Raw genomic sequence first — 19,786 nt, 5'->3', positions numbered from 1 at the left:
AAATTAGGTACATTGAGTCATATCTTGGGATTACTAGGTCATAAAAATCATCCAAATGATTTCAAGATCAGAAAGCCACCTTATGAGTTGCTTAGTTGAAGCAAATCTGCATAGTTTCCCACACAGATTCAAGAGGACAGTGCGCTTATTAAAGGGCATGAGTGTCTAGTCCCTGGGAGACTTTGTCAACACATATTAATAAACTGGCATTCTTATTTGTTCAGTATTCTCATGCGAGTTTGGTTCTAACAGTCAGTAGCCTGGAACTACCTGGATATATAGAAGCAAAGGGACCCAGAAAGTAAGGGCCAAGCTTGAAAAGTCTCTGAGGTAGATAGGGAAGGGCCAGCCATCATCAGGCCTCCAGGTGCCACTCATGTCTTATCTTTTGTCCATCTAACCATAAGTTTGAAGCACCGTACTGTTATCATCATCACATGCCTGCAGCCTCAGTATATGACTGATATACTAAAGCACTTTACCACAACTGTCTGAGAATTGAAGACAAGATGAAAAACCACTAACCCATTGCACAAAATATGGGAAATCCTACCTTTCAGCAACTGGTTTGGCAATGTTTTCAAAAATGGTCTCTTGGTTTGCCTCCTGATCAAAAATCCTTTGAAATCTGCAATGTGAAAATGGTAAATATTTAAAAGTTGAGCCTTCAAACACCAGTGGGTTAATAAGTCTTGTTTTCCTAAAAGCTTTGTCAATTACCCCATATTTACATCACAGGGCTTACCTAACTTAATACAATGTTTGCCCTGTAGTCCCAACTATACTGTGCTGTTTTACTCCTATGTACAAATGGTGGGTAAACAGTATTGCTTTGAAAAGATCTGAACAATAAATCCCTCTGAAAATCTGCCAGCTTTGAACAAAATAATAAACTGTGTGTTTTTTAGCTCTCAAGAGGGACAGTGTCTGCAATTGGCATGAAATTAAAATCTAGATAACTGCATGAAATGGAAACCTAAGAACAGGATGCAAACAGCCAAAGAACTTCTGATGTCTGACCTGTGAGAAAAGAATACAGCTGTGAATTGCATGATTATTGAACTTAGTTTTAATATTTTGAACTGAAGTTTATTTTTCTACTAATTAAGTAGTGCATCCTAGTATCAATCATTTAATTCTCTGGATGGTTTTGTTTCATTTTCTTAACCATCAGTCAAAAGTCATAAAGCATCCAAAAAAAAAAAAGACAATCAGTGTTTTAAGAAAATATTTTTATCAGATTGGCAATGGCTAGGGGCATGCGGGCGTGGTGTGGTATCAACTTAACTCGGAGCAATGCCACTCTGACTTAGCTTAGTACATAAACACAAGCACAGTAGAATACCTGGGTAGGGGACACAGAATCTATTCTTCTACAATGTGGCAAACTGCAATCAGCAAGTATGGCCCCCATTAAAACATCATGAGGATAAAGAGAGAGCAGGAGGGTAAATGTGAAAATGGGGCAAAATGTTAACAAAAGGCCAATCTCCTGCAAAGAACATATGAGTATTAATTGGGTTATTCTTTTACCTTTTCTGTATATTTAAAAGTTTTTAAAATAAAAACTTGGGGGGGCACTTTAAAGCAAACATTTTACTTTTTTTTTTGGCCAGGGCTGGGTTTGAACTCACCACCTCTGGCATATGGGACCGGTGCCCTACTCCTTGAGCCACAGGCGCCGCCCAAAGCAAACATTTTAAAACAAATGCTCTGAGAGCATCCTAAGTGATTTTTAGAGTGTGACAGCTCCTGCAAAACAACACCTGTAAACTGTTTAGGTGTGCCATAGGCTTAGAAAGGAATGCTAACATAACACGGAGGTTGACATAACACATGGTTGCTGAACTTTTCTTCAGAGCACTGTTTAGTATGATGTCTGAGCACAGATATTTAGCAGTGCTTTTGAGAAGAATGATGATATGCCTTCTATCTTGGGCACAGCAAGGAAAAGACAACTTGAGTTCTGTCTACTAGATGAACAGAGAGTTGCATTGCACTCTCCATAAGAAATGGTGTTAATAAGTTCACAGTGGACATTAATGGAACACAAGAGTTAGTTCAGTAATGAAACACATTAAAAAGGAGGAGGATAAACTCACTTAAATTTGTAGTTTTCTCGCTTATTATTCACAAATCCATCTGCCATATCACGTGGTAAGATAATTTCCAAGCTAGGTGTTAATTTTTCATTTTCATCTATGGAATAAATCTGCAAATATGAATATAACAAATGGACATAAGATGGTAAAAGTACGGCTTCCATTATGATCATGCTATATAATGGGACTAAAATTATACAGGTAAGATAAAAAGTCATAAAGTAGCATAATTTGGATAATTTTCCTCTTTGAATTATATGAAGACTCAAATATGAGCAACAGAACAAAAGGTAAAACCCAAATTAATGATGTGTTAAAGTAAAGTCATCTTTGAATTAATCATCAAATTTGAGCATTTAAGTGTCTCTTGTTGCATTGAGAAACTAATAGCCCTGAACGCAACATATTATCTAAGTATTGCTTTAGTATTATGTATCAGAAATTAATATTTTATTACAACCAATAAGCATGTCTGAGTAGTCACAAATTACTAAAACACAGAGATAAAAGGACTAGGTCTGAGACATCTCAAAGAGCTCACAAGGATACTCTAATTCAAGTTATGTTCAAAAAAGCCCAAGGTTCTATGAGACACATTCAAGTATTTGATAAAAGACATGTGGTTTCAAAAGACACATGTAATTCATGTCTTTGATGTTACTGTCAAGGTTCTCATTCCAGTTGAGACACTAATTAACAAGTAATGTGGGAGAAATCATTTAGGCTTTTATGATATGGAAATGGAAGATCTTAACCAATGCCCTTACAACTGTAATAGTCTCTGGTTCTCTTCTTGGTTTCCTACTACTTCATTTATTGGCAAGAAAATCAAGAGTCAAGCCTACAAAGAGGTCATGCAGAATAAATAAAAGCATAATAGTTGATGTCCAGACTTAGGTCCAACCCTGACCTCAATTTACCAACTGTGTGATCAACCACGGTTATACATAAAATGAGGAAAACAGAATTACCTCCCTTACAAGATTGCTGTGGGGAACAAATGATGTAATGGAAATGGAAGTATTTGTAATGCATCATAAAAAATGTTAGTCATTAGATTTAGAGGTTTTTTAAAAAGACTTCTTGTCTTTCACCATGAAATAAAATTCTTTCTAACAGGCAATACTTCCTATTTAAGACCCATTTAGCGGCTTGATTATAGGGGGGAAAAGATCATATCCTTAAGCAAGTAAAAGCCAACCTAAATCTCCAGAAAGTTTAAATAATTTCCTAAGTACATTTTTATTAAAACCTCTCATTTAAAATGTTGTGAAGACTTCATGTAGAAAAGTCATTCTGCAAGATACATATAGAAAATAATGGCACCAGGTCAAGGCTTCCTGGCTAAGTTTTCTCTAGAAACATTTAAAAACTAGATGCTGTAGGTCACTACATTTAAAACAGCTTAATAGCTAGACAGGTGAGTGAAGCGAGTGTGCGAGACTTGAATCTGTGTATGTAGAATTGCGTGGCAGTTTCCCAGAGAGGTGCAGTAAGTGCTTGTGTGTGGCTGAGGTTCAGTCTTAGTGAGTGTACCAACAGGCACACTGCATGCACTAGTGTGCCCACCGCAGGCACGTGTGGCCGGGCGCATTCCAGTGGATTCGTGCAGTGTCTGTCTGTGCCCGCAGGGCTGTCAGGTGGGAGGGGCCTGGGTGTCATTCGCACCCCTGAGAGCACTGTGAAGGGGTCTGCGTGGATGAGGGGCAGCTCGGTCACCGTGTGCTGGACTCCGGGCAGCATCAGCGCCAGCCACCGAGCCCTCCCCCTGGCCGGGCCCCTTCACGTGACCCCCGCCCCCAGTTCCCGAGGTCCCGTCGCGCCGGCGACCTGGCTGCCCCGCCCCGTACCCCTTGTTGTTGCTTCCGGACAGGGGGCTTCACCCTCGCGAATATCTGGATCGTCTGCTTCACCATCTCCTTGGCTCTGCACTGACCCTTGACCTCTCTAAGGCCGTGGCTCCCAAAACTTCGGAACTCGCACCTCCTTTGGCTATCTGCAGCCTTAGCAACAGTTACTAGGGACTCTACCCAAGGAGCACCGCGGCACCCAAGGTCCCGCCTCCTCTTCCTAATTGGTCGCAGACTGAGGAGGCGGCCCAAAGGGAGAAGCTGAAGAGCGGGGTTGAGGCGGGGCAGAGCGGGGGCTACGCATGCGCCTGAGCAAGAGTCTGGGCTCAGGGTGTAAGGTCCATCTTGGACAGTGGCTAAAGGGTCCAACCACCATGCCTAGTCTTGTTCCTTGTCCCATTCTTTCTCTGTATCCTTACCTTTTTTTTTTTTTTTTTGAGCACTGAAGTCATTCTGCCCTTTATTATCCACTCATTAAGTAAAGAAATGGCAGTTGATCTGTGATAGGCAATATCCTGCTGGGCCTTCTGAGCAGAGCAAAAGTGACCCTGCCATTTGGAGATTTTCAACAGAAAATCACAACCGAAGGATAAGGGCTATGCTATGGTAGGAGTAGAAGAGGGGTTCTGACTAGCTCTGTTTTGGAAAGGGCAAGAGTGGGGACTGTTTCCCATGCAGTGGTCATGTCATGAAAGGATGAGCTCCTTAAATACTGTTAGCATATGAAATAATGTTCAACATTGTCCACCAGGGACATATAAATTAAACCACAATGAGATATCATCATACACCTATCAGAATAGCTAACATAAAAAAAGAAAATAGTGACAACACCAGAGCTAACAAGAATGCAGAGAAGTGGTGGGAATATGTAATGTAAAACACACTGTATAATGGTGCCGTCATTCTGGAAAACACTTTGGCATTCTTGGCATTTATCCCAGAGAAATGGGATTTGGCAATTGAAGTCTTGGGCATTTATCCCAGAGAAATGAAAACTTGTGTTTGCACACAAAAAGAACCTATACATAAATGTTTATAGCACCTTTATTTGTAATAGCCCCAAACTGGAAACAACCTAGATACCTTTCAGTTGACGTATGGTTAAACAAACTGGAATACTATTCAGCAATAAAAAAGAAATAAGTATTGATACATGCAACAACTTGGATGAATTTCTAAAGAATTATGTTGTATGAAAGAAGCCAGACTCAAAAGCTAAATTCTGTATGATTCTATTTATATAATACTCTTGAAATGACAAAATTATAGAGATGGATAGAAGATTAGTGGTTACCAGGGAGGTGTGGAGGGTGTGGTTATAAAATAAATCCTTGTGATGGACTGTTCTGTATCTTGACTTTGGTGTGGTCACAGAAACCTACACATATGACAGTGCTGCAAAGAACAAAACACACACACACACACACACATAAGTGCATATAAAACTGACAAAAGTCAGACAAGATTGATAGATGCAAAAATGTCAGTTCTCTGATTGTGATATTGTGCCAGAGTGATGTTGTCACTGGGGAAAACTGAGGGAGGGGTATACAAATTCTTTCTGTATTGTTTTAACGATTGCATGAGTCTATAATTACTTCAAAGTAAAGGGTTGTTAAAAGACACTCTAAAGAAAATAAAATGACAAACACAGACTGAGAGAAAACTTTTGCAAAATGCACATCTGATGAAGAACTTGCACCTAGAAAATACACAAACTCTTAAAACACAGTAATAGAAAAGCAAACAATCCCTTTGAAGAAAGAGTGAAGGAAATGCCTAATGATTTGAACAAACACTTCATCAGAGAGGATCTGTGAATGGCAAATAAACTCACACAAAAAGGTGTTCAGTGTCATTAATCACTAATGATATGCAAATTAAAGCCACAATGAAATACTACTACACATCTCTGAGAATGGCCAAAAATAAAATAAAATCAATAATACCAAGGGGTGACATGGGTACAGACCATCTGGAACTCTCAAAGATCACTGATAAGGAAGCAAGATGAACCAACCACTTTGAAAAATAGTTTGTAGTTTATTGTCAAATTATACATGGTTTACCATATGGCCCCCTAATCCCATTCCAAGGTATTTACTCAAGTGAAATGAAAACTATGTTCACACAGAAACCTAAACACGAATGTTTATAGTGATTTTATTCACAATTGCCAAAAAATGGAAACAAAGTAAGTGTTCTTCAGCTAGTAAATAGATAAACAAACTGGTATATCTGTACAATAAAAAGGAAGGAATTACAGATGCCTACAACAGCATAGTTAAATCTCCAATGTATTATGTGGAGCGAAAAATGCCAAATTCAAAAGTCACTCACTTTGTAATTCCATATACATGACATTATGGAAAGGGAAAAACTATCAGTGGTTTCCAGGGGATGGGGATAGAAAAGGGATTGACTGTAGATGAACATGGGAGGTAATGGAACAGTTTTATATTTTGATTATACAATATATGCATTTTGTCAAAACTCATAGAACTATCTATACATAATAAGACTCAAAGAACTAATCAATGCATAACAAACAAAAAAGAATGAGGTATGAACAGGTGTAACAATACCAGGAATGGAGGAGAGAAAAGTATTTATTATGAAGACTTTAGGGGCCTTTTCATTTAGGAAGAAATGACCCAAGATTGGAAATTGAATGTATGATGTAGGTATTCACCTGGACAGGTAAAATAAATGGCAATGAGGAAGAGGGGGAAATGAGGAGATGGGGACAGATAAATTTCAAGTGCCCTTGGGACTTCAACAAGCAGTTGGATGGAGTTTAAGAAGAAGCCATGACTGCAAGTGTGGATTTGAGAGTCATCACAGAGTTTTTTCCCCAGAAGATGACTGAGCCATTCTAGAAGATTGAAGGTGAAGTCTTAACATTGATGGTTGGAGGTGGAAGTGGGGCTTCAAAAGAAGCTGAAAAGGGCAACAAAAGAGGCTGAAAGTAGGTCTGATGGAGAAAAGGGAATGTTGTATCATGGAAGGCAAGGAAAGAGAACTTTTTGAAAAGAAGAAAGTATTCCACAGTGTCGGACAGTAAAGAGGATGCACTGAAAACACCCATTCAATTTAGCACCCAGAAACTCCTTAGTAATTTAGGTAGAGGTTTTAGTGGAGGGGTGGGATCAAAAGTCAGGCTGTAGGAGTCTTGAGAAGTATGGGAAGTTAGGACTTGGAGGTAGCCAAGACAGGTTATTATTATTATTGTTATTGTTATTATTATTATTTTGGCAGAAGCTTGGTTGTAAAGGGTTATGAAAAGCAAAATACAGGTGAAAGCCAGGGGAGCCTAGAGTAAGGAAGAGTCTTTTTCTTTATAACTAGAGGAATGTATCTAATAAATAAGGGGAGGTTGACGATACAAGGAAGAGAAAGATAATAGATGTTTCTTGGAAAATTGGTATTTTCTTTTTTCTTTCTCTCTCTCTCTTTTTTTTTTTTTTTTGTAGAGACAGAATCTCACTTTATCGCCCTTAGTGGAGTGCTTTGGTGTCACACAGCTCACAGCAACCTCCAACTCCTGGGCTTAGGCGATTCTCTTGCCTCGGCCTCCCAGTAGGTGGGATTATAGGTGCCCACCACTACGCCCAGCTATTTTTTATTGAAGTTTGGCAAGGGTCAGGTTTGAACCCGCCACCCTCGGTATATGGGGCAGGCACCCTACACACTGAGCCACAGGTGCCACCTGGAAAATTGGCATTTTCTAAGAGTTTACAGTGGAAGGTAAAGGAGCAAAGGAGTCAGGGTATTTGAAACACGAAATCCAGGCTTCTTAAAGATTTCATCAAAGTGGCCTTTGATGAGAGGAATCTTGTGGAAGGTTGGGGGTAAATCTATAGATCTAGGATATGAGAACTTTACACTTTCTGTCTGAGCTCTGGGGTCATGTGGTCAAATGCTTTGATGGGGAGGAAGCATGGGTTCAAATCCTTTGTCCTTATTAAGGGTGTGACCTTGGCAAGTAATTTATGTTTTTAAGTTTCACTTGCCCCATCCAATAAATGGGGAGATAATAATAACAGCTACTTGATGGAGTTATCATGGAGATCAAATGTGTATGTGCATGTATAAATGTTAGCATGGTGTCTGATGAATAGACTATGCTCATACTCAAAGGGTTCTGATCTCTGCATTAGATGCCTTTGATTATAAATGCCTCCTAAAGAGCAGAAACTACAGCATAAATATGTACATAAGACATACCAGGGACTGTAAACTCAAACCAATGACATAAATACATCAGACAGACAGGCATATGACCACAGGGAGTGGTCATGGTGAACTAGAGACTAGTGCCCCAACTAAAAACATTCACATTCAAAATGGTTGAATCATTATGTTGCCTAAATAAAGCACATCTGTGGGCCCCAGTTCAAACTTTGTTTCTGTTCTTGGTATAACCCTCCTCTATAACTCCCAGGCCCACTGCCTCCAACAGGTTTACCTAAATCTCAAACAGATGGCTGTAATAGGTACAGAGTAGGTTTTGAGATTAAATCTCCAAGTTACAGCAACTTTCCCACAACTGGATTTATTTTTGGTACTATTATTTGTACCTTATCTACTTGTTTAAATGTGGGAAGTAAGATGCTTTTCAAGAATCTTTTAGCTTCTTGAGCTCTACAATTGCCAATACAACAGATAATTACACTAGGCAAATTAGCCAGGGCTTATACACCCCAAATATGAATGAAATTAAGCTGTGCCTGAAATGAATTAGCCCATAGGCAAATTGGTTTTGTTTGCTTGTATTTTTTTTTTTCTTAAGAAAAATTGAAACTATGCTCCAGTTCTAGCTTTCAAATACCTCTTTAGCTGTTGGTGCTACAACTATAAAATGCATCATTTTATTTTATAAGCCTGAAGAGGGACCAGTAAAAATTTTATGAGCTGTAATTTTGATATAGAATATGTACATAAATTACCTAATTGCAGTAAACTTCCCCATCCCCTATTTTATTCATAGCTTTGGGGGATTTATGTTAGTTTGTTCAAAAATCCTTCATGGTCACAGCATGAGCCCCCCCACGCCCCATTATCCGATGAACAAGCATGTTGAGAAAAGTGCTAGAGGCTTCACCAATAGGAAAGAAAACACTTGACTGAAATCTTCCCTTAATAATTGCCTCTAAGAAGCAAGGTCAGTAAACAGAATTTTGCTGCTTGTTAGTAAATAACAATATTAATGGAACAGAAATCAACTGACATGAACTGTTCCTTTGTGTTTTGGAATATTGGGCAGAACTTTAGGTTCTGCATGATTCTTGAACGGTCTTAATTGAAGATTTTGTGGAAAGGAATAGTAAGGTGAGGAAAGAAGAGCATATTTTCTGCAGAAGATACCTTCATTGGGAATTTCCCATTTATCAGTCATAGGGGTGGTCAATGTGACAAGGATTCCCTTTACCAGGCAGTCCAAAGAGGCCATTTATTCTATCATTTCTGAACCAAGTAGAGACCACGCACAGCAATCTCTGGTGCTCATTAAATGCTAAATAACAACAGCATGCTGGTAAATTGCAGAGCAAGGGAACCACAAAATCTGTAATATATAATTTCAGCAAAGAATTTTCTTTTGAGAATATGTTCAGCTAATTTAAAGCATAAATTCATTAACATAACCATCTTTCCACACACAGCAGAGTGGAATTCACAAAACCTACCAGCATTTATGTTTATAGGACTACAGTGGGGGCAGTCGGGGTTGGTAAACTTGTATTATCCTTCTTTACCTATCAAATGATAGATCCATATTTTTAGCATCATGCTGGGTTCTCTCCCTGGTAGTTCATCACTTCTCTGGCTAAGAGGCAGAGTCCCCTCTTCTCCCAACTATCTGATCCTCTTCCTGCAGCCCTCCTGGGGCTCCCCTGTGCAACAACATCAAAGCCAGTCAGGCCTGAAAGCTGGTGGCCAGCCATATGGAATTACAGCCCAGGCTCTCATGGATTACAGAGTGTAACACATGAACCGAATAACAGTGCCATGGCATAGAGGGAAGGCGGGTAAAGCTTCCCGTTCTGAATGGAAATTATGACTGTTTGTATATTTATACACAGGCTCCTCATAAACAACCTGAATATTTCAACAGCATCTTAGTGAAGCAAGGGATGGGCTGAGTTAAAAATAGTTCTAGAATGTCTCTCTTCTAATTACCTACCCTGTCCAATCCTCTGTGGGTGTTTACTTAAACGTGTTTCTTTTCATATTTTGGAATTAGAAAAAATGCTCACCAACGAATAACATAACCTAAAACATGAAAGAAAATGGCTCACACAGCAGAGTGCCTGATAGGTTTATCACTGTCACGAAATCCAACCACATCTGATCCATTTGAATCTGAGTATTTAGCAGTCTAATCTATGCAGGTCTCAACTTCCTAATCTCCCATTCACTTCTTTTTTTTTTTTAGTTGTTGGGGATTCATTGAAGGTACAATAAACCAGGTTACACTGATTGCATTTATTAGGTAAAGTCCCTCCTGCAATCCTGTCTTGCTCCCAAAAGGTGTGGCACTCACCGAACTCCCAGCCCCTCCCTCCTTCCCTCTCTCTGCTCTCCACTTCCCCCACCCCCACCGTGACCTAAATTGTCATTAATTGTCCTCATAGAAGCATGAATCCCATTCACTTCTTAACCTCCTGCGGTCTGCCTTTTGTCTCCCATATTCCATGGAATCACCTCCAAAATTATACTGTACTTGGACTTGCAAAATGATCCCTCCTGAAGTTATTTTCTGTTCTTTCTGACTTTACCTGTCAAGCTTAACAACCAGACTTAACTAGCCTCTTCACAGGACTCTATCAAAAAGCTGATTCTTCAATCAGACCACAGGAAGACCCCATGACTTCAAACCCCACCAGGCAACCTGACCTACATCCCACAAGCCATTATAAAAGCTCTTGCCCTTTGTCAGGGAGGCAGGTGGGTTTGGGACTAATGCTCCCATTCTCCTGACAGACATCTTCCACATTAAAATTCCTTTCTTCCTAGGCAATCTTCATTGTCTCCATAATTAGCTCTTTGTGTGTTGAGTGACAGGACCAAGGCTGGACCCCCTTTTGGGGGAGTTTTGAAACAATACCTTTGTCTGTACATGTTGGAATAACATCATGATAGACTCAGCTGCTGAGGCTTAACCTCCTTTGTGGCTTCCTTTCTGTAGTATAAGCTATACCCAGATAATCTAGTTTCTGAGTTCTGATGATCCACCTCCTGACTAACTTTTGTCTCTCTTTTGTTACCTCCATGTTCACTACTAATTGCCTTATTTTGGTTTTCAGTCTCTCTTTGCCAGATCTATCTTTGATTTTCTTGTCTCTAATCTTGTCCTTCCCTTTATTCCTTTTTCTACAAATGCTACCAGATTATACAATGCAAATCAGTTCAAGACATTCCTTGTTTGAAGAACTCCAATCCTTCCCGTTACAAACAGAATCATGTCCAAAGGTCCTTCATAATCTGGTCCAAAACTGTCTTTATATCTATTTCTTTCTTTCCTTTTTTCTTTTTTTTGAGGTAGAATCTCACTTTGTTGCCCTCTGTAGAGTGCTATTGTGTCACAGCTCACAGCAACCTCCAACTCTTGGGCTTAAGTGATTCTCTTGCCTCAGCCTCCCAAGTAGCTGGGACTACAGGCACCCGCCACAACACCCGGCTATTTTTTAGGGACAGGGACTCCTTCTTGCTCAGGCTGGTTTTGAACTCCTGAGCTCAAGCAATCCACCTGCCTCAGCCTCCTAGCGTGCTAGGATTGCAAGCGTGAGCCACTGCACCCAGCCCCCGGTCCTTTACATATTTCATAACCCTAACCAGCTCCTCCACCTCCGCTTCCCAGACCCTGCACTCCAGCCTCCGATCTCCTGAAGTTCTCAAGCATCCCATGCTTTTCCATGTCTCCACGCCTTTGTCAGTGCTGTTCCTTTTGTTTGCAGTGCTGTTTCCCACCTTGTCTTTAGGAAAATTCAAGCCATCCTTCCAGATCCAGCTCAAATGTCACCTGCTGTGCAGGGACCAGCACTCCCATCTCCCCTGGCAAACTTAGAGACCCTCCTCTGTGCAGCTGTGTCTTGTCTGTCCCTTTGTATTAGTGTTTCTTGTCCCCCCCCCATCAATTAAGGGGAGCCACTGCCCCCTGTTCATCTCTCTATGTCCAGTGACTAACAAAGCTTCAGGCCATACTAGAGACTTCTATGCGTTTGAATGAACTAATGGATGCATAACGAGTTGCAAGGAATCAATAAAACCTGACAGATTTAAAGTTTTATTTGAGTTTCATATGTCCATGGTAAAAATTACTTTCTTCTCTCTTACCTGAGAAAACAAAGATAACCAGCAGACTGAGTAACCAAGAGAAACAAACGCAGCATCACTGTTCATTTCCAACCCCCTTTTCAGACACAAGAGAGTGGCAACAAATTTCCCAGGGTGATAAAGGGAGCACGTTACCATTTGTATCAAGGGAAACAGCAGAAGGGATCTGATGGCCTGATAAGTGCTGGAGCAAAGCGGCCCGCTGTCATACGTGTTAGTGAATTTCTTTTGGGATGTCCGGGAAACATTTAATGAATCTAGGAATCAGTTTATTTTTAATTTAAAAAGAATGCACCATTTACAAATCACCGATTGAATTATTATGCATCTTTTTTCCCTTCATGTTAAAATGAGTTTTCAGAAGTCTGATAAAGGCAGCCTTTGGCACTTTCATAACTGCTCTTCCTCCTTTACAATTTTCATTCCCTTCAACACTAAAGGAATCTTTCCTAAGTTACACGGCTTGTAACAGCTTTCTTCCTCCTCTCCTTTTTCTTTTCTGTGCCCTTGTTCATTCATTGTTCAGACCCCAGCTGAAACATCACTGCCTCTGAGAAGCCTCCGCTGACCCCTTCAGACTGGATAGGCAGCGCTCGTTGCTTGTGCCCTTAGTGCCCTGGACTTTATCACCGCCACTTATAATAGATTCTAGGTCAAATGAAGGCAAATATCAATTTTCCTTTGCTCACTATCATATTCCTATTGTACATACATAGTAAGTGTTTAGTAAATATTTATTTAGTGACAAATAATGTATTTGTTTAATTGGTGAAAAGATGCCTGGTGGGGGTGAGGTGGGGAGGCCACATTACCTTGAATTCTTCAGTTTAAAGGTGGGGGTGGGTGGGTGAAGACACCCCCACCCCCACAAACAGACACTGAGGCAAGGATTTGGGGTTAGGAGTTTCTCTGAGAGGTCATCCCAAGAAGCCAGAGAAAGGAGGACAACCAGTGATGGGTGCATTTACGGGTGGGTTGCCATGATGGGAAACTGGGACTCAGTCGCACCAAGGACTCTCTACAAGAGTGCACATAACATATCACAGCATTGTTCTGCTGAAAAGCGAGGGGGTGGTATTTATTCAATACGTCTTGCTCCTCACTGGTGGGGGGCTGTTCCTCAAGGTGGAAATACTCCCCTTCTTCCATTTTACCCTGTGCACTGATGCCTGAGGTGCCCACCTGGAGACTGGATGCTCTTGACGTGTGTAGGAAGGTTCACCAAAGTCACATTGATCTCTGGAGTGGACAGGGAGATGCGAGCAGATCATTAATGGTATCATCTACAGTCAGCACTATTGATGGTTTTCTCCTAAGTGTACATTAGAAAATTACCAAACACGTGTGTGCAGTTCCAAGTCATGTAGTTATCCACCTCCACATAACAGGATCTGCCTCTAAGAAAGAGTACTCTCACATCCTGTCAAGTCACAGGAAACCACACAAGAGCGTCTGATACAGAACACACGACACCCCCCCTTCAAACAGACGCGTAGGTCGAGTTACCAACCAGCTGTCCCTTTAGTGCCATTCAGAGCTACATCTGCATTATGCTTCATAATGTCAATGTAGAGTTTTGATAATATTCCATGGTTTTTATACACTAAACATTTTTACTATACAATGTTTTTTTCTGTGGATCAGTTGCCAAATAAAGGATGGTTTTGACAAAAAGCTGGCAGCGACTCTCCCAACCAACATGTTGGTATTCCATCACTACATTAGAATTTTTAAGTGCCTTATTATGATCAAATATGTTTCGGAAATCCTGTTATGAAGTCAAGACCTTCTGCAAACGTTTTCATGGTTTCCCATTGTCCACTGAATTAAGGCTATCTTACTAAACCACCACGACACTCCACGAGTGAGCACCAACGCTGTTTTCTTTTCCTCCAACCCAGCTGAACCGCGTGCACACAGCCTGCTCACCCACAGTACTCATCGTCTGCTCTGGGCTTCCTTTGGCCCAGCTTCTCCCCCGTCTTCGATCCCTGCCTAATAAATCAAACTTATCTTTTAAGCCCCCCCTGAAATTCACAAGTTTTCATTTCCCACCACATTTATAGAGCGATGTTTCCATCTCTCCTGCCTTAAACACTCTCACCTCTGCATATTCATGTACGCTACTCTCTCTAGTACCGTTTTCAGTGAAAATGTATCTAATCTAGCCTAATGCCTTTCTATTGCAGTTTTAAATCTCCTCAAGGGCAAGAACCATGACTTTCTCATTTTTTGTGTTCCATGCTACCTCTAGCAGAGTGCTTGGCATATAAAACTCAAATGTTAGATGTTTGTTGAGTTAACTTTTTAAAATTTCCTAATTTGCTTAAAACCCATTTTTTGTAAAAACAAACAAACAAACAAAAAAAAACAGTAACATACCAATGGGGAGGTCAGGAATTATCCCACTGATGTTTTCTTTTCATATGTTCTGTTGTCTGCATGAACAAATATAGCAAAGAAACCACTGGTGGGGTCAATCCCTGACACCCCCTTTCAGGATGTGACTGCTAAAATGAATAGTTCTGTGAATTTTGACAGACACATGAGTGGTATAACCATCACCATAATTAGGATACAGAACAAGTTTATCACCCCACCCCACCCCAATTCTTTCATGCTTCTCATTTGTTGTCAAATCCTTTTCTCATTTTGGGACCCTGACAACCACGGATCTATTCTTCATCCCTACACTTGTGCCTTTTCCAGAATGTTTATTTAGTATATGATTCCTTTATTTAGTATATGTTTATTTAGTATATGGAAGAAAGTTTAAATAATAAAGTTATTTATTATTTAAAATATACAAAAATATACAAAATAAATACAGTTAATTCAGTATATGATTCCATGTATATTCCATGGATTATTTTACTCAGTGTGATGTGTTTGCAATTCATCCATTATGTTACATTTATCAATAGTTTGTCCTCTTGTAGTTATAATTTTCTTTTTCTAAATGGAATAGATGTTGAGCATCTCTTTATGGGTTTATTTGCCACCTGTCTCTTCATTCATAACGTTGACCTCTTTTGGCCACTTTACAAACTGAAATGTTATTTGATTTTTGTTAAATACGTATGTGTATATATATATGTGTGTGTATGTGTAAGTACAAAGAATGCCAAAACAGTGTACACACATTTTAAGAAAGGCAATAACTGCATAACAACTGTAATATTCGAGCCATGTTTGACTTCTGCAATGAATACAAGAGGTATTCAAATGTGACTTGTGTTCATCTTTTGTTATCTGTATATAGAGAGTATTACAATTTTAATATAGTGTTTTTCATTTTTAAAATAAGTATACATTGGGCAGTGCCTGTAGCTCAAAGGAGTAGGGCACTGGCCCCATATACCAGAGGTGGTGGGTTCAAACCTGGCCCTGGCCCAAAACTGCAAACAAACAAACAAACAAACAAACAAACAAAATAAATAAGTGTGCAGGGTGGCGCCTGTGGCTCAAAGGAGTGGGGCACCAGCCCCATATACCAGAGGTGTTGGGTTCAAACCCAGCCCCGACCAAAAGGTGCAAAAAAAAAAGTATGCAGTTTTTTGGCACCCTCTGTATGTGTATATATGTTATAATTTATAAAAAATTTCTCCAAGTCTGTAGCTTATCTTTTCCTTCTTTCAGTGTCTTTCACAGATCGAAAGTTTTTATTTTTAATTTTGATGACGTCTAATGCATTATTTTTTCTTTTATGGTTTGTGCTTTTGTTATCATATCTAAGAACTTTTTGCTTAATCCAAGGTCATAAAGATTTTTCTTTTAGAAGTTTTATAGTTGTGTATCAATAGTATGACATTTAGTTCTATGATACTTTCTGATACATTTTGAGTTAATTATTTGTAGAAGGTGTAAAGCTCATTGAATTGAATTTTATGTCTTGGAAGACATTTTTCCTTTACCTTTGAAGAACCCACTTCCAATTCAAACTTTGCAAGCCTTAAGACATTCCATTTTCTTATATCAGATTTATAACTCTAGTGAGAATCCCCTTTGAGGCTGAACAAATTTGAACTGAAGAGACGCTTAATTTTAATCAGGCAGGCTGATTGCAACAACTATTAATATAGAACAAACAGATCAAATGCTAAAATATCTACTCCTTGCTCTGATAAGTATTGGGTAGCAAAATCAACATGCAGTGTGTGTGTTTATCTAAATATATGCATCAGTTCGTTTATACACACAAAGACACACACATCTACAGACTGTTAAATATTTCTGAACTATTTTCTCTCCCTAGTCCTTTAAGCCATAATCTTACTTATTTAGAAATCCCAGCCACCCTTTCCCAAGAGGCAGCAGATTTTGGTTAGTGGGTTTAGAATTTGTCACAAATTGTCACATTATTCAGTTTATAAAATGTCCTTGACTTGAGTAGACCAAAGATGGATTTTCCATTACATCACTTAGAAATGGAGAGGTTTTCCCATAAGCACACTTTGACATTTTATCCCAACTCTTTTTTTTTCACATTTCATTTTCATTTTTTAATGGTGCTTTTGCTGGCAACCAGCACATCCCTTTTGATGCTGCTGGCAATGTCAAGAAGTTTGAGTGCATTTGCCCTTGCCCTAAATCAGCCAGAATAGCAGTGTGGCTTCTCTGCCAAGCCCACAGCATTAGAGGCCTGAGGTGTCTCCATCACCATTTCACTCAGTAAGAACTCTACACAGAGCTGGGTGCATGTTTTATTTTCTTGGATTTAAGATAGAAGGCTTTCTCGCTGTTGTTGGTTCTTTAGTGTTTATGGGTTCACTTAACATAACCCTGCTGGCCCTTAGCCTAAAATATTATCCTTGAATCAAAAAAATGAAGCGATCTAGGCTGTTGTTCACAAAAATGTACCGAGCACATCCTCGGGAATGCTCAGTTCTTCCTCCCAACTCTTTCTCCTCCACAGCAGGATTGTACATCTACACGCTTTACTTGTATCTTCGCATCATCCTTCCACAGGACAGTGGGACAGGGGAAGGAGTTTCTTTCTTCCTAAATTCCACTTTTTGACTATGGGCTTGGCCAATGGAATGCAATGGAAATGAAATGAACAAAAGCTGTAGGTATGCTTACATAGTTTGTGTTCGTGTAATTATCATGAACAAAACATGAGCCAGCTGGCTTCTGTCTCCTCAGCCAGGGCCCAGAGGGAAACCCCTGGAACAAACCTAAGCCTGGTGTGCAACCTAGACCGAAATTAGCCAGCCACCATCGCGAAGTAGAGCTGTCCTGTCCAAGGATGAGTAAGCAAGAAAAATGAAAGTGTGTGTTGCTCATAAGCCACCGAGTTTTGTTACGTAGCATTATCATAGCAATAGCCGACTGACACACCCACACATCTCTTAGTCACATTTCTCATGGGCATTAAAGTAAATGCTAAACACAGCATCAGTTACTTTCTAGGATAAACAAACAAGTGAATATGTGCAGCTGTGGATCGAACAGGTAACTATCTTCTCATAAATTTTTCTTCAGCCTGATCCATGCTTCAAAAATATATTCTGAGCAGATTCTCTCAGCATGTTTTTAGTAGAATCAATCTATAGAGAATGATAGACTATAAAGGGCTGTTATTTCTTAGTTATCCTCACAAGTTCTAGATTCCAACGACTGCAGCCCCTGGTAGGTTGTTATATTCGATTTATACATGGAGTCATGGCACAGATTTCAAGATGTAGGAGCCAGAGTTTTTGGCAGTAGGAAGGGCCATTAAAATCCAGCCTTTCCACAATAATAGTAAACCCTGGTCATTAGCAGTTGCTAAAGTGTCTATGGTAGTGCTCAAGGAGTATCTACGTGGAATAATATTCTGTCTCTTGTTTCACCTTTTCCCCCAAATTACGACTTTTCTTGGTATTCCTTGATCTACAAGTACAGTTGCATTTTGTAGTTACATTACCAGGGTTGGCCACACCTCACAAATTCTTCCTTACATCTAAATCTTAAGCTGGATAGGTTAATTGGCATATTTTATTGCAGTGTGTTATTTCAAAATCTAAGGATATAGATGGATAGTTCCATTATAAGGCGTGTCTCAGAATTAAATGCCATCATCTTACCAGCAGAAAGTCCTAGGCCACCTTGAACTTCAGATTTGTCTCTTTATAAATCTGGTGAAAAGACTTCCTACTTTTTTTTATTTTTTTTTTTTTGTAGAGACAGAGTCTCACTGTACCGCCCTCGGGTAGAGTGCCGTGGTGTCACACGGCTCACAGCAACCTCTAACTCTTGGGCTTACGCGATTCTCTTGCTTCAGTCTCCCAAGCAGCTGGGACTACAGGCACCCGCCACAACGCCCGGCTGTTTTTTGTTGCAGTTTGGCCGGGGCCGGGTTTGAACCCGCCACCCTCGGCATATGGGGTCGGCGCCCTACTCACTGAGCCACAGGCGCCGCCCAAGACTTCCTACTTTTAATACATCACGCAAAGTTCCAAGATTTTAAAAATAATCACTAAATACAGAAAGTCTTGCTTAAGTTACAAAATATGTGTCGGCTTATTCATTTTCTCAAAGTTTATCTCCTTTTCTCCACCTGACTTTGTCTATGTCTCATACCACTATTGCCCTCTTCCTTGTTTCTCTTCCTACTGCCCAAACACAGCCACTGGGAAAAGGTAAGGTGCAACCGCCATGTCTAGCGTATGAGAACGAACTGTAAAGTGAGATTTCAAAAGGCAGCTCTGAAAGTGGTCTGGCATGTAGAAGAGGGAATGCATTCATCCTGTACTACATATGGAAAGAACAGAACTCAGCACATAACAGAAAATTGTAGGAAGGAAGTTTGGGCTCAATTAAAAAGCTTTAAACAATTGAAAATGTCCAGTAATAGAGCAAAAAGTAGTGACCTCCATATCAGTGGGTGTGTTCAAGCTCCTTAAGCATAATAGGAAGAGAATTCTTCTATCCCAAGTATCTTCCAATCCTAAAATATTGCTTTAGTCTATTTGATATTTTATAGTTTATCAGCATGATCATTTGTTCTTTGTAGCCGAGACAACATGGACTAATTTAAGTGCCTTAGCACTTTTTTCTAATTCTGTGATTAAGTGGAAATAGAAAGCAGAATTTGTAGCCTTGAATCCAGTGCGTCCTTCTAAATAGCCTTGGCTTCTGGACAATCTAAATTAAAAGATAATACGTATGATAGGAAACATTCCATTTCTTTGCTTTCAGGTGGCTAGTTTTTCATTTTATCGATATCTATTCTCCACTGTCTAGAAACACAAATATAGTTAAACCTTAAACAAACATGGGTTTGACTGTACAAGTTCAGTTACATGGAGATTTTTTCCTGCCTCTGCCACTCCTGAGGCAGCAAGGTGAGGATGAAGACCTTTACTATAACACACTTTCTCTTAATTCATAGTAAATATATTTTCTCCTCATTATCGTTTTCTTAATAATGTTTTCTTTTCTCTAGCTACAGTACCTACGATACATTGACATACAAAATATTTGTTAATCAACTGTTCATGTTATTGTTAA

The 19,786-nt window shown here is 39.7% G+C and overlaps 1 protein-coding gene across 1 annotated transcript in view; it reads right to left on the bottom strand.

Annotated features, from left to right (window-relative positions):
- The window catches only part of KIF6 (kinesin family member 6), a 344,907-nt gene extending 340,795 nt beyond the window's left edge, over window positions 1-4,112 (bottom strand). The window contains exons 1-3 of the mRNA XM_053602779.1: window positions 3,953-4,112; window positions 2,103-2,212; window positions 554-628 (exon numbers count right to left, since the gene is read on the bottom strand). Coding sequence (XP_053458754.1) covers window positions 554-628; window positions 2,103-2,212; window positions 3,953-4,018 — 251 coding nt within the window. The 5' untranslated portion in view covers window positions 4,019-4,112. The remainder of the gene's footprint in view (window positions 1-553; window positions 629-2,102; window positions 2,213-3,952) is intronic.
- Between the last annotated feature and the right edge of the window lie 15,674 nt (window positions 4,113-19,786).

The sequence above is a fragment of the Nycticebus coucang genome, chromosome 9 (genome assembly GCF_027406575.1).
Source record: "Nycticebus coucang isolate mNycCou1 chromosome 9, mNycCou1.pri, whole genome shotgun sequence".
Classification (NCBI taxonomy): domain Eukaryota; kingdom Metazoa; phylum Chordata; class Mammalia; order Primates; family Lorisidae; genus Nycticebus; species Nycticebus coucang.
The sequence above is the reverse complement of the archived record's forward strand: the minus strand, read 5'-3'. Positions and strand labels throughout refer to the sequence as shown.